The following is a 14,355-nucleotide window of genomic DNA, read 5'->3' as shown; positions in this document are numbered from 1 at the left end:
TGGTCCTCTCACAGTGTTTTTCATGCTTGTGTTAGTTTAAACACACCTCCATCTCCTATGCTTACCCCCATTTTTTTCTGGATAACAATCATATTTGTAAAGTAGATTTTTATTCTCCTTTGCATGCTAGTAACCCCACTCTCTTTTTGTTTCAACTTGAATTCATCTTTTTCAACATAGCTGACAAAAATAGCAGAGATTATAAACRAAGGCAGTTTCATTAACACCTTGTGCCACAACTTTAGTATTTCCCTCTTCCCTCCCTTGAAATCTCTGGCCAGCTCTGTTCTTCAGTCACGCTTGCCCCTTTCATGGTCAGATCACCACTGTGGCTCCATCACTTGGTTTCAGGTGCACCCTATGGAACACCCGGTAAGGTGTACTCTGAGATCAGGTCTTAGCTGCACACTGGGGTGAGACACAGGAATATACCCTTCCCACCTTGAAGAGATATGTGCTGCCATACCTGAGCAGGAAGGAAGCTATTTGAACTCAAAAGTTCCCATGGTCTGGGTGTCCAGGGACTAGAACCGCAGGAGGCAACACAAAGGATATCTGTCCAACAATACAGGCACAACCAAAAGGATTAAAATTCCACATTGAAAAGAAATTTCTTAGTTAGTCTCCAACTGCAAAATCTACTACATTGCATTACATTTTACCCTTTTTTTATTCTTCAGTCCTCCTTTCTTCCCATGTCACATTCCAGTCCTCCTTTCTCTTGCTGATGCTGTACTTTGTGGTAGCAGGAAATGTCATTAGTTCAATCCTTAAGTTCACACACAGCCAAATAAGAGCTACCACCTCTTCTTACAGACCATGCCCCAATATCAACCCCATTAAAAAGGTCTGGGCCCTGTACTTTGCAAACTCTGCTGCTGACTTTCCTTCATCTTGATACCTGCTCTTTCATCATTTGTTGCCTTCCTTTGGCCAGTTGCTCAAACACACAGTAAATTGCATACTAATTGCTTTAACATTCTAATAAATCATTTCCTCAGCGGCAGAATTTAAAATCCTTAAACCAAAATCCTAGTAATTTAGGTCCACTGCACTTCCTTTGCATAGGAAACCAATTATTTTCTTAGCAAAATATATCTGGGTAATTTGGCACACTCCGCATAGAAAAACACATATTGTATGTACAGCTCATTTTTCCCRGTGCATTTAATTATTCTTGCCTTTAAAATTTCTTTTAAAATCTATTCAGTATTATTATGATCAAACTAAAAGGTACTCTGTGGCAAGACAACTTTTTCCTTTCAAATACAGATTTGCTACTTTTYATTTCTAATGCAGCACCCTAATTAGATTTATTGAAAATCTTTTTTTACTGGACTTGTAAAGTCACATACCATGTCTTTGAGTACTCTGAGATGGAAATTATCCAGCTTTCCAATTTGAGGCCATTAAGCTATTTGAATGTTTTTCTGTATCTCCTGTTCTTGTTAGATGGCTACTTTTGTGTCTCTGATCAGTAAAACATACCTCCCTAGCTTTTCTTTAAATGTTATGGAATAACATGGAAGAAAAACTGGAAAGTATTGGGGACAGGGAAATAGAAAAGGGATGAAATTTTAAACAAGATACCAGCTCACATAGTCAGGGACTAACAATGTGGAATTTCTTTCCGGTGTGAACTTTTGGCCTTGCCAATGTGTATATGTTTACAKTGTTGAGCAAATGTCCCCTGTGTCCCATTCTGGCAAAGGGAGAAAAGTCAGAACTTTCAAAGTCAAAGTTTGTGTCATTGCTAAAGAAACAACCAGTATAAGTATTGACTGTAATTATAGGAGGCAGGAGACTAAAGTAGTTAAGCTACTAATTCAGATTTTGGGAGATCAGATTTTTCAGATCCCCAACTTGAAATTGGGGATCTGCTAATGATCTCTTGAATACTTATCTCTTGATTGTCTGTGACTCATGATGACTCATGGCCAATCACTGGCTCTTCACATCCCATTTCCCCCCTGCACAACAGGGAGAATTTCACTCTCCAGAAGTCCTCTGTGACTAAATATCTAGAAGTATCTAGAATATCCACCACAAAGGGAACCACCAAACCAGAACAATACAGGAAAACCAACTTTTCTATCCGCACCTAGCGCAGGACAGCTGAGGATGGCTGCCAGGAACAGCAGCTGGGAATACTGCGGAGACTCTCTGGGCTCTGATTCAGGGGTGTGAAGCTGCCACTTTTATGCATCACCCACATGATTCATAAACCTGTTGTTCCTGCAGCCCCCCCGAACACATTCGGCATGTTCGTGTTGGGGTTACACGTTCCCTGGCATCAAACAGATGGGTACAGAAGACAGCAGGACACTTGCTAAGGCCAAATCTCAGTGCAAGCCCAGAACGGCATCACTTTGCATGTGCCAGTAACCCCAGAATAAGGGGGTTACTCCTGGCCCAGGACACTCTGATTTGCCTGACATTCATTTGAGAGACCACATTGCTTTAAATATGGAAACACTGAGATAGGCATCCGTCAGGTTGACATGATCTCCCGCTTCTTGGAAAACAGCCTGCATTTGTAGATAATTCAGGCTTACTTGCACCAGTGGTTCAATGGGCGCAATGTGAGATCCCAGTGCAATCGTTCAAAGCGCTGGAGGAACCCACTTGTGCTGGAAGGAAGCACACCGGCACCCCCATGAAGTTGTCTAGTGTGAATTCAGTGTGTGAGGGCAGGCAAAGSCGACAGTCCACTCTACTCGCCTAGCTCACCCCCCAGCTTATGTTTATGTCCCTCCGTTAAATCCTCTTTGAGGTGCCAGGCCCCGCGCTCTGCCCCGCTCCTCACGTTGCCCCTCAGACCAGCACCGGGACTCCCAGCATCACCCGTCAGGCACCACCATCTCCTGGAGTCCCTCAGCCACCCCAGCGCAGCAGCACTGAGGGCTTCCCATTGCTTGCAGCCTGCAGGGCCACCACCAGCCACCCCCTGCCCATCCCATCTCTCCCTCCGTGCAGCATCTCCACGTGAAGTCCTGCTGCTTCGCCAGCTTTCCGTGCAAATGCCTCGATTCAGTTCTGCTCTTTCTCTAGCTGTGCTGCCCCAGCTCAGTGCAGATAAATCGCAGGCTCACACAGTCACCTCTCTGTCACGTTTGGCTCCTTCCTCAGGCCCTCCCACCTCTTCAGCCCCCACTTCAGCTGTTACACTGGATTCCAGCCCATTCTTCCATGAGGAATTTGACTAACTACAACCTTCTCCTTCCAGTAGCTTCGCCTTCTGTTTCCTCTTCCCCTCCTACAACTCCTTTCCCATTCTTCTCTGCCACAGAAAAAAACCCTTTCTGTGCAGTGCTCTCCCTTCATTTCTTTTATTTGCCATTGAGCCAATCTTACTTGACCTTCCATTCTTGCCCTGATGTCCTCTCCTCCCCTCGACGTCTCGATCTCAGCTATTGTTGCTCCCATAACACAAATATCCTTGCATCTCTCTCATCTTAAACTATTCACATCTTAAACCATTCTTTCACCATAAAACACTAATTTTCCTCACTAAATATCATTCTTTTTTCTCACCTCCATTTCATTGCTAATCTCGCTGTACACACCAGGTACAAATGCAGTCTGGAGCCTCCCACTAGTTATTACACAAGCTCCCCAAGCTAGTGCAGCTTCCCCTCCACTGAAACTGCTCCTGGCAAAGTCTCTATCTTCACACTAAACAAATTTCAATATACTCTGAATATTCTCATCTCACCTGCTGCGACAAGCCAGCCACCTTCAGTAGTATTTCTCAGCTGCCATGACATTACTGCCACCTCTCTACCTTTGAATTTGCTTCCTCTGCATGTCCTCCGGAGGATGCTTTTCTTCTCCCCACTTTGCCATCCTTTGGTGAAGATCTTGAGGCTTTTCTCATTTCTCGTTCTGTACTTTACTAGTCAGTAATTTCTTTCACCAATAGTGATTCAACTACCACCTCCATGCAGGAGCTCGCAGGCTCATTTCTCTAATAAAAATTTGTCTGCCGACATCTGTACCCATACTTGAGGTGTCTTTCTGATATTATTTCTTAGATATACAGATATCAAATTAAGCTTATCATTGCAAAAATAAGAGTTCCCAATATTCTGGTCCTTCATTCTTTACAGTAAGTCTCCCTCAGTAATTCCTCTCTGATCATCACAGGCAACTACCTTCTTTGYTTTTCTGGCCAGCCGCTTGTTTCTCACTATGCCCTTAGCTCCAGATGCTGTCTAAAGTTAGCAGATTTTTCTCCACCCAAGCTCTCATCATCTCATGTCTTTTTTTATTACAATATTCTTTTCTCTGACCTTGACAAATATGATCTTGCCCTCCTTGCATCCCGAATGGATAATGATAGACAGATCATTTTCCTATCCTGTCACTTTAACCATGTCATTTCTCCTTGCAGCCTTAGACTTCAGCCTCAGTCTCTATGTCATTAGCATAATCTACTTGTCTTCATTAAAGAAATGTCAACTTCTTCCTCCACTCAACCAAAGAAGCCAATCCTCATCCACCTACTTATTCAGTTTTTAAGCAGACAGACACACGCAGTGATTTTGCCTGTSTCATCCCATCTTTGGAAGACCATGCTGTAAACATCTGCACCTCTTATTCATTATCCTTTTTCCCAAATCTTCTAGGAATCCTTCATTTCATGGTGCTTGTGAAGCGTGGTCGGACTGCTGCTCTCCTAAAACTACCATCAGTCATGCTGAAAATAATCTTCTTGTCATCTCCTTGCATTCTCTCATTAGGCTGCATCACTCTCCAATATTTAGTTCAACAATATGTCAAAGGACAGGGACATTTTTCTGTTCTGCATTGTACTCATTCTAGCAAGGTGATCCATGGATTAGTGACCCATTGTTAAGGTTCGTAAATCCTATAATACAACAATAACTGGTGTTAATAAACAAAATCCCTGCTATACTGATACCAAGCTAAGGTATAAGAGATTAAGTCACTTCTCTAAGGTCATACAGAAAGACTATGGAAGAACTTGGACTGAATTCTGGCTTTGCAAGTCCTGCCCTAACTATCTTTTCTTTTTTTTTTTCTTTTTTTTTTCTATTTTGGTAGCTGTCTACAAAGGATTATGATTTCAGCAGGCCCAGCTGGACAGATCTGAATATTTATTTGCAGAGGAATTAGGCTTTATGAGAGATAAAATGGGCAAATTTCCATTTTATGGTCTGATTTCTCTTGTACAAAGAAAATACACTGGTTAATTTTATTTTCTTTAAAGTGGATTCTATTCTGAATGGCCTGTTAAGGGTATTTGGATTCTGGAATACACATTATTTATTTATTTATTTATGTCCTAAGAACTGAAAAATACCGTCTATTTTCTTTCTTTCCCTCTTAAAGAGATGAATATGTACTCAAGAGTTCCAGCCACACTTAATTAGCAATGAGCCATTAAATAACTTACATTATAAATGATTATCATTATTTTTTCAGAACCTACAAAACACATAGTCTTAGTCTACATTTTCTGGCATTGATACGGTTAATGAGTCATTCCATTCTTGAAACGTTCACCACTTATTCTGAGTGCACAGAGAGAGTTTTTTCAACAAGAAAAAGTGAAATATTAATTTAGATTTTTATTGCTGGAGATAACAAAATAGTTCAGACAATAATTATTTAAATAAATAATCTTCCTTTACATATCTTTATTTTTACAGTAAATGGAACACAACTGTGCTCAAATTAATTCTTCCATGTATTTAACGAAGATTTTAAAGAAAGGAAGCAGAAAAGAAAACAATACTTAGATTTTCAAAAGGATTTGGATGCTCAAATAAATGACCAGGAATTAAGCATGCAGTCTTGTAYGTAGCTCTGCAAATACCAGTTACTGTTGAGAAGGGCATGATCCCATCATTTTCACTCAAGCAAAATTTTCATTTGTCTTCATGGCAATTTTGCTTGAAAGCCAACAGCTTGATTGAAATTTGCCCTTTAAAACAGCGTGATTAAAAACAGTTGCAGCTCTGTTAAATTACATACATCTTCTAAGTATTTTTAGAATATATATATATTATAGAACTAATTATCTCAGATGTGTCAGAGGAACTTGTCAGGTTCTTATTACCAGTGCTAAGGATACTTTTTAATGAATTGCCATTAAGGTTTGATGCAATTAAAATATTACAATTGCTTATTTAAAAAAGGAAGGGCCAAATCCTCCTTGAACGCATGTCCATGAGACACCAGTGATTTCCTCAATTAAATGATTTGGGAACTAGAAAATCTCTGAACAAAAGACTGTCTTTGCTGTAACTCAGAAACATGCTGTTATTTGACTTCTCATCTACATGGCTGGACTGAGGACAATTACGTCAGTGAGAGCGGTGAAGGCTAAACACCTTGTTAGCAGAAGGCTTGACTTAAASCCTATCTACTGTTTAAGTTGCACTTAATCCTTCCAGTAGAACTTAGCAGTGACAGAGTGGAGCACAGACCTTGTGTTGGCCTTTCTGTACAGGGACTATTTTAACCTCAGAGGAAACGCTAAAGGCCTGAACTTGCTGCATCACCACGCTCAATAAAACATTTACTATTGACTTAGCTGTGATCAGAATCCAGCCTTCAGTAAAGCCCTTTCTACGAGCACATTGGAAAATGTCTGGGATCTCAAACACACAAACAAGCATTTGGATCCTCTAAAATTATGGAGAATGCATGAAGAAATGGCTGTCTTTCTTTACATGGCAAAAGCATTGCATTTAAAAAGCCACTTCTACGTAATTGTAAGGTGTTCCGAGCACTTTTAGGGAAATAAATCTTTTTACCCCTAGAACTAGCGGTAAGTAGCCTCTCTCCAGAGTTTTCCAATTGCATATAAATAATCCCCAGTGACGGCTGGAGTAGTTTTGTTAAGCCTTTTTTGCTCAATTGCACCATGCATCTGACAAATCTAAACAGAGAGTGCTTTCATCCCCGAAATCTTGCATATTACTTGGCGCAGAGGTAGGCTGTATGGGAATTAGATTTCCTTTTCATTTGTGGCATGGGCTAAATATACTCACAATATGATGTTTAGAAAATAGGATTTTCTATGACTTCCATGGATCTTGGGGGAAGAAAGGAGGTTAAGGGAGATACTGAAATACTTTGGTCCTTGCAATTTTTTTAAATAACTGGATTCTAGTGGCAGGCGGCAGAACCCAGCCCAGACAGGTTTCACTGGCAGTCTTCCAGAAGCGAGATGAAAGGTCCTCTGAGTAGCAATTGTCTAAATGGAATGGTCTCTGGTTATTGTGCAACTTCTACATATTAAATTCTTTATAGTACCTTTATAATTAAATGATGAAATCCCTTCCTTTTCCTTTTTCTCTTTTTTTTTCCCCTTTCCTGCTCCTCTCCCTGCTAGTGCAGGAGAGCGTCTGAGCAACATGGACTCCCGATGCCGACTTGGTGGGATCCACTTCTCTTCCTGGGGCACTCTGAGTCACATACAGAGAATCAGGAGCTGATGACTGCAGAAACAGAAAATAAACTCTGCCTTTTCCCCACTGCAGACCGGCACTGGTCTGTATTTTGAGTCCCCGCTTGCTTAGTGGTGGTGGCTGTTTCTTTTGGCAGGGTGAGGGAAGGCTGCTAGTGCTAGAGACATCACGCTGAGCAGCGACCAGTGGTTCTAGCAGCCTGTAGGGATGGAACATTCAAAGGGCACTGGGCAGCAGAGCTATTTACTCCATTGAGGAGACTATATGGATACCTCCGACTGGGAAGGAGCGTGGTCCTGTGCGGATCAGGACCAGAGCCAGTGCTTCCTGACAGCGCAGATTTTGGGGGATCGAGAGTGAATTTCTGCTCCGGAGAGGTTAACAGACTTGATCAAACACCAAGGCAGGACCAGGGAACCACCTTTCAAGCTCCTTCTCCTTGTTCCTTCCTCACTGCCACCCAGTTAGCCCATTCACGGATTATCTAGGTGAGGAAAAGCTAGCAAGACTGGGGCCTGGGTTGAATGATTCACTTCAGTAATTTCCTTATTGTCTGTAACTCCTCTTTCTGGAGGAAAAAAAAACCCTATTTTTTTCTTTCATTTATCATTATAAAGCGAAGAAATTACCTGCCTGATTTAGATGCAGTTTTGGAATATTCTTCAGGCTTTTGGTATCTTATGTCTGCCTGCTTCTTCCTGARTATGCCTAATTGTGAAGCCTGTGTTAATTCTTTTTCTATTTATTTAATGATATTATTTTCAAATTTTCAAATTTTCACCTTGATTCTATTGGAATATAATAAAATGTATACAAGAATTTTAAAGAGGAGGAGCACTTYTATATGCACTAGTATTTGTAATATCTATCAATAAGAAATCTGAAGTAAGAGATGTCCAACTTTTTTAGCAAAATCAAACATAGGTTTGGTGTATTGGCCAGAAAGTAAAATAAGAAATACAAAYACAAAATTGAGGAAATGACCACGAATCTTTGGGAATACAACTGGTTTTTAAAACCACTGCTATCATAATATTGCTAAGTATCATACRGTCTGATCCTGCATCAGTCCATTGCCTACAGCTTGCATTAATTTCAGCCCAGTTCATAACCACAACAACTGCAGGATATTTGCAAAAGCAGTTAGGCTCTTAATGACTATGCTTTGTTATCCTTTCATAGACAAATCTACCATTCTCAGGACTGGAAGATTTTGCCTGGGGAAAAATGTAGATCTGTCCCAAAATAAATGGATCACTTAGATCCTTTCCAGCTTATGAAAAAAAAAAACATGCTTAGCAACATTACATTCAGTTACATATAGTATCATAGGCAATATCTGGGGCCAGAACCGGCATCACTTTATCYGGTTCCGGAAGAGGTGTCTCAAATTAAATTAAGAGCTGGCAGGAGTTAGAGGATAAAAGGCCTGTGTACCCAAGACATCCTCAAGATAGGTCTTTTAAATTATACTTGCCCTGGAGCTCTTATTTTAATCAGGAAGAAATTTCATCTGGGCAGGAATATTGACCCCCTTGGGTTATGTGATTACAGCAGGTACAGTGCATTCATAGTTAGTTCTTCACTTTTGCCCCGGAGGTGCTTTGTCCAAGTGCCTTCCCTTGCAATATCCAACTCCTTTGCAATGTCTCCACTTGGATAAAACCCAGAAGAGGGATGTGGTCCTGTTAAGATGGACTTAAAGGCTTCATTTGGAGCTCACAGCTGTTTCCTACAGCTGATGGCAATGGCAAATCTACTTTCTCTGGTCAACTGTGCATCATAAAGAAGCAGGYTGATATCTGCTCCTTGGGTGGAAGCTGTTTGATTACTCACATAAAGGTAGCTCTCATGCACACATATCAAACTCCTAATTCAACAGCTCCAGCGTACAAGGAATTTTAATTCATGATTACTTTACAGTACTTTCTGGCAAAAAAAAATCATTCTTTTTGTCAAAAAAATTACATTTTTTTTCAATCTGTTTCTCTAAAATGGATGGGCAATCCTATGGTACTGCTATCTCTAATTTTACTTATRAACAAATCAAAGCTCTATATTATTACATAGCCACTATATTTGCTTTTCCATGCTTTAATCTAGAAATGCCAAAAAAAAACCCCACAGCTCAACAGTATTAATGTTAATGTATGACTCTCTGTCATGGCTGAGAGTTACAGTATAGCTAGATCCTCACTCCAAAACAACCAAGTGAACTGTAATGTAGTATTTACCAATAAGAAACTCCCTCCTTGAACATTTCCTGCAAAGTATAGTTTAAAAGTTTATCAAACGTGCACCCAAAACCTTTACAGCAGGCAAACAAACTGTCAGGTGTGAATTCAACGTGCGTTTTTGTAACCCAAGGGCAAGCAGGTCTGCACACTGGTATTTGCACGTACCTCCTTTACGTGCACGGGTTGCCCTTGTGACCCTGGGGCAGCAACACTGAGAAACGGCTGGGTGGCCCTTTGCACCCACGTAGCTCCTGAAACAGGTCTGCAGGAAGGTGCCCCGTGCCTGAGCCCAGCCACGCCACCCTCGTGCCCAGCGCCGCGTGCCCTGCTGCGTATGCAGACCTGGCTCTCCCTGCGTGCACACGCACGCGTGCTCACACGCACACGCGGGCACGGGCACACACAGGCTCACATGAAAACGGGGTCTTTGGCAGAGCACCTTCTCCTGCATTTAGCCGCCAGGCTTGGGGATCCCACATTTTCCCTGCCGCCAACGCTCCAAGCGTTGCGCTCGCCGTCTCCCAGGGCCAGGCGGTTTTCCCAGCCCGGAGCAGGAGCAGCGGAGGCGCCTGAAGCCGGAGCAGGCGGGAGCCAGGAGTGCCTCCCTCTCACTGCAAGGGGAAAAGCCTCTCTGCTGAGCACACCTCTGTGTCCCAGCTTGAGCCCTGCTGAGATGTTTGTCCGCTGCCAAGGCGGAGCTCCCGTGTTTGTGCCCAAAGCACCCGAGGYGCACGTGGCCGGCCTCCCCGGCGCCCCTGCACCCGCACCTGGGCGCTGGAGAGCCCTCCGCGGGCACCGGCACCCCACACGAGAGCCYGGCCAGGCTCCAAGAGTGACACTGGCAGCCTCGGGCCCCTTCCCTTGTCCCCTCCCCGTGGGGCTGAAGCCACCCGTTCGTTTCACGGAGGTCACAAACACTAAGAGTTACTCGAAACACGGTCTGGAGCCAAACTAGTGATCCCAGGGGAAGGGGCTCCCCACGGCATCRCTTCCACGTTATCTCTGCCTAAGCCTGTCCTGTGCTGCTAACCTCTGCCGCTCGCTTTTAAACCCTATAGACTGAACTATACGTTGGCAATCRCATGAGAAAGTATCTCCCTCGTGAAGCATTAGACTCTAGCAGTCATTCTGCACGCGATTTCTGAAGCAGGAACGAACACAGGCTATCAAGGGACTTTGGGGCAGAGAATACATTGAGAAAACAAGTATTTTTAAAGATAACCCAGTGCAAGAAGCAGTAATTTTACCGTGACAGAAAAAAATGCTAGGGAATCATCAAAATGCAAGAGAAGAACCATGGGAGGAAAATGTTATTTTGTTGTATGGAGTAACCATGATACGGGCAGCAAAGATGCTTTGACTGAAAGATAATTTTGAGATCTTTTACTGAAACCTTCGTCATCTTGGAATGTTTTTTTACATAAGGTTTTGTGCATAGCTCTTCTTCCTGTACTTTAGATTATAAAAATATTTGAAGCAAACTGAGCATCATCTTGAATTGTTATCTTGAGGAAGAAAAGAAGGACCAAAAGGCAAGAGAAAGAATAGCACAATGAAGCTTCAGGCTTCTCCACCCTAAGAGACAATGATTCCTTTTTAACACTCCTGATAAATTCATGTAATGTTTTGTAGACATTGAAAATATTCCAAAATGTGTCTCTGTGTAAACAGCAACTCRGGTTCCCTCCTGCTTTTTAGCATTTCCCTTTGTTTATTCTCCATTTGAGGAAAGAAGCAGCCTGCATGTGAGCACTGCAAATGGTGTAACTCAGGACTGCCGGGGCATTTGCTAAGGGAATGATGAAATACAGACATAGGTAACCTCAGTGAAACAATGCATTGMTGAGTCAGCAGGGTCAAGATTAAAAACAAGAATCTAATTTATCTTTTTCATTGGAACAAATTTGCTTGTTTGCTTTATTAATACTCTTCACGTCAGTGCAGAAAACATCCTGAAACCATGGTGATGGACAGGCTATAATAAGCTTGGAGACACAGCCGACATTCTGGGGTGCTCCTGCTCTCACCCAAGCCCTGAGCGGCAGCAGCAGAGATCCCACGGGAAACTGCATTGGGACCGGATTGGGAAGCAGTGTACAGCCCAGCCCGGTCACCCATCGCAAGGAGAGGGACTTGGCTACAACGCCAGCCCCGACCTGCGAGCCCACAACCCCGGCACCTCCGCAGGGCCTGGCACGTTCCTCTGGAAAAAGCAGCCCTTACCTTTGGCAATCAGCTCCTCCAGCTCTTGGTCGAATCCATGTCGGAGGCACTTTCTCCAGAGCCCCATGTTGGTGGAATTGTACTGTCTGTTGCACTCATCGACCGGACTCATAGCAAAGATCTGCCTCCTGTTTCTTGCCAAGAGGAGTTTCCCTTCCCAGCGGTCCAACYTCGACCTGCTGGCCCTGAGAGGCAGGTTGTTGTTGGAGTTATAAATGAAGCCAGGATCATTTCTCTTGCCGGTGATGCTCTTGCACCTCTCCCTGTGCTTCCTGGCATCAGTTTCATACCAGTGGTCGGAGCAGATTGCCACGGCCAGCATGCCCAGGGCACACAAAGCTAAAGAGAGGCCGGCATAGAGCAGTAACCTTCCGGCAGCCATACCTCAGCTTCACAGAAACACCATGGACATCTTCACCACGGACAAAGCCCTTCGACGGGACACCCTCCGGGGCAGCTGCTTGGTGTCGCTTGGCGGAGCCGGCCTCACACACCCACAGCTCCCGTGGCCTCAGACATCCAGGGCTCCCGCGGCTCGCATCCGCGCTGCCGAGGGACGCGGGAGCGCTACAAAGTCCTGCCCTGGAGGCAGTCCTGGTGGTTCATCTGCCTCCTTCCTCGGCGGCCGAGACCTGGCGAGGAGAAACGCAGCCCCACGCGGGCACGGGATGGGCTCGGGAARCACCTCGGCAGGGGCGTCCTGCTCCGCCGCCACACGGATCCACACGCTGAGGGAAGAGTCCCCGCCAGGGAAGCGAAGGCTACAGCTGTCTGATCAGTCCATTAATCTCTTCCCATCTGGCCAGCTCAGAAACAACAGACGCGGTGGCTTTTGGAGAGCAGGTTCACAGCAGCGTCGCAGGACAGAAAAGTTCGACAGCGAGGAATCTTTAAGCCAACTCTCCCGGTGGCGAGAGCCAGGAGCTTGCCTTGTCTTTGTCAGCTGCTCGCCGCCAGCATCATCTGGACAGTCRCTTGCCTGGGCTTAAAGCAGGGTCGAAGGGGAGGGAGCGAGAGGGGGAGCAATCTGTTGTTGTTGCCGCTGCCGCCTGCGATCGTGGCTCAGATGCAACCTCCCCGGCTGCAAAGGGAAATTCGGGCGGGTGCGGGTCCCCCCCTCAGCAGATTTTGCTCACAGGCACTGACATCCTGACACCCAGAGCGCCTCGGCTTCTCCCTGCCAGCCTTGCCGTTCACTCGCTCGGCGCTGTTGTCTGCGCTGTCATCGAGGCAAGGTAGGGCAGCGATCCCTCCCCTGGAGCAGCCGGAGCTCGGGAGCCCGCCGTCGCTCAGCGGGCAGCGGTCGGGCTCTCCCACCTCCCAGCGCGGCTGCCTCCCTGGTGCCGGCGGGAAGGAGCCGGAGCGGGAACCGGAGCCGGAGCGCGCGCCTCCCGCTAGGCAGCACTGGCAGCAGTCCTCATCCCCGGCATGGCTTTTCCAAGCCCGCTTCCGCCGCTTTCGGAAAGGCTTCCTTCTTGGCGGGGGCTCCGGCGCGTGTGTTGCGCGCGGCTCGCCTAGCACGCAGGCACCTTAGCCATCTGCAAGATGAAGGCAGGCAGGCAGAGCTATGGCTGATTGAAAGGAGGCTGAGGAACGGGGAGGGCAGCTCGGGGGAAATGCAACCAAAACAAACTAGCGGCACACACACCAAAAAGAGCTCCACACCTTACAGGGGGAGAGGGAAGCAGCCCCTAACGGCTCTCAACAGCTTTCGGTCATTCTCGGCCATACGGCCTGATCTCCACGTAGGAGCTGAGATTTTTAGCTCAGCAGCTTCTCGCGAATCCTGTCCCCAGCATCAGCAGATTTATATTCAGACATTCTTTTTTTCTCCTTAAATTTCCACTCCCTTTCTCTATAATGGGAATAACTCACCCATCTTGTAGTGATCAAGAGCAACAGAAGGCGAGCTGGGGTCCGCAAGCTTTAAAAATCTCATTTCACCATTTTTTAACCCAAATAAGAGCGTATCCAATCTTCCGTACACCTGGGAATCTTTCCTTGTTCAAACACTGAGCCCTGCAGCCTTGGCTAAAGCCTACAGACAGAGAATACAGAGCACTGAGCCAAAAGCCAGTGATGTCACCCATGCAACGTGAGACTCATTTCTTATTTCTCTAGCCTCCTTAAAGATAAACTGCACCACTTCACAGACAGGAAATGTCGAAGTCTTACTTTCTTAAAAGGGGAAAATGGTAAAACCTGGATCTAACTGGATCCTGATGATTTTTTTTTGTCACAGTCTCTCACAATCTGTCACCTAAATCCAGAACAACTGTAGCTGTTTCTTACTGCATCAAAAAATCCCACCCAGCCACATAACACAATGCATGAGCTTGAAAGAAAAAAAAAAAAAAGAAAGAAAGAAAAGAAAAAACATGGATGCTGGGGGATCCAGAAAATAAAGACTCTTGGTCTCTGAATGTAGTTGTTTAAAAAGGAAATCAGCATAA

General features: G+C 44.9%; 1 protein-coding gene across 1 annotated transcript in view; it reads right to left on the bottom strand.

Annotated features, from left to right (window-relative positions):
- The window catches only part of TMEM178B (transmembrane protein 178B), a 209,860-nt gene extending 195,857 nt beyond the window's left edge, over positions 1-14,003 (bottom strand). The window contains exons 1-2 of the mRNA XM_026037285.1: positions 13,778-14,003; positions 11,903-13,440 (exon numbers count right to left, since the gene is read on the bottom strand). Coding sequence (XP_025893070.1) covers positions 11,903-12,284 — 382 coding nt within the window. The 5' untranslated portion in view covers positions 12,285-13,440; positions 13,778-14,003. The remainder of the gene's footprint in view (positions 1-11,902; positions 13,441-13,777) is intronic.
- Positions 14,004-14,355: the final 352 nt, after the last annotated feature.

This window comes from Nothoprocta perdicaria, unplaced genomic scaffold (genome assembly GCF_003342845.1).
Source record: "Nothoprocta perdicaria isolate Ctin4 unplaced genomic scaffold, notPer1 scaffold_195, whole genome shotgun sequence".
NCBI lineage: Eukaryota > Metazoa > Chordata > Aves > Tinamiformes > Tinamidae > Nothoprocta > Nothoprocta perdicaria.
This window is presented reverse-complemented; position numbering and strand designations above follow the sequence as displayed.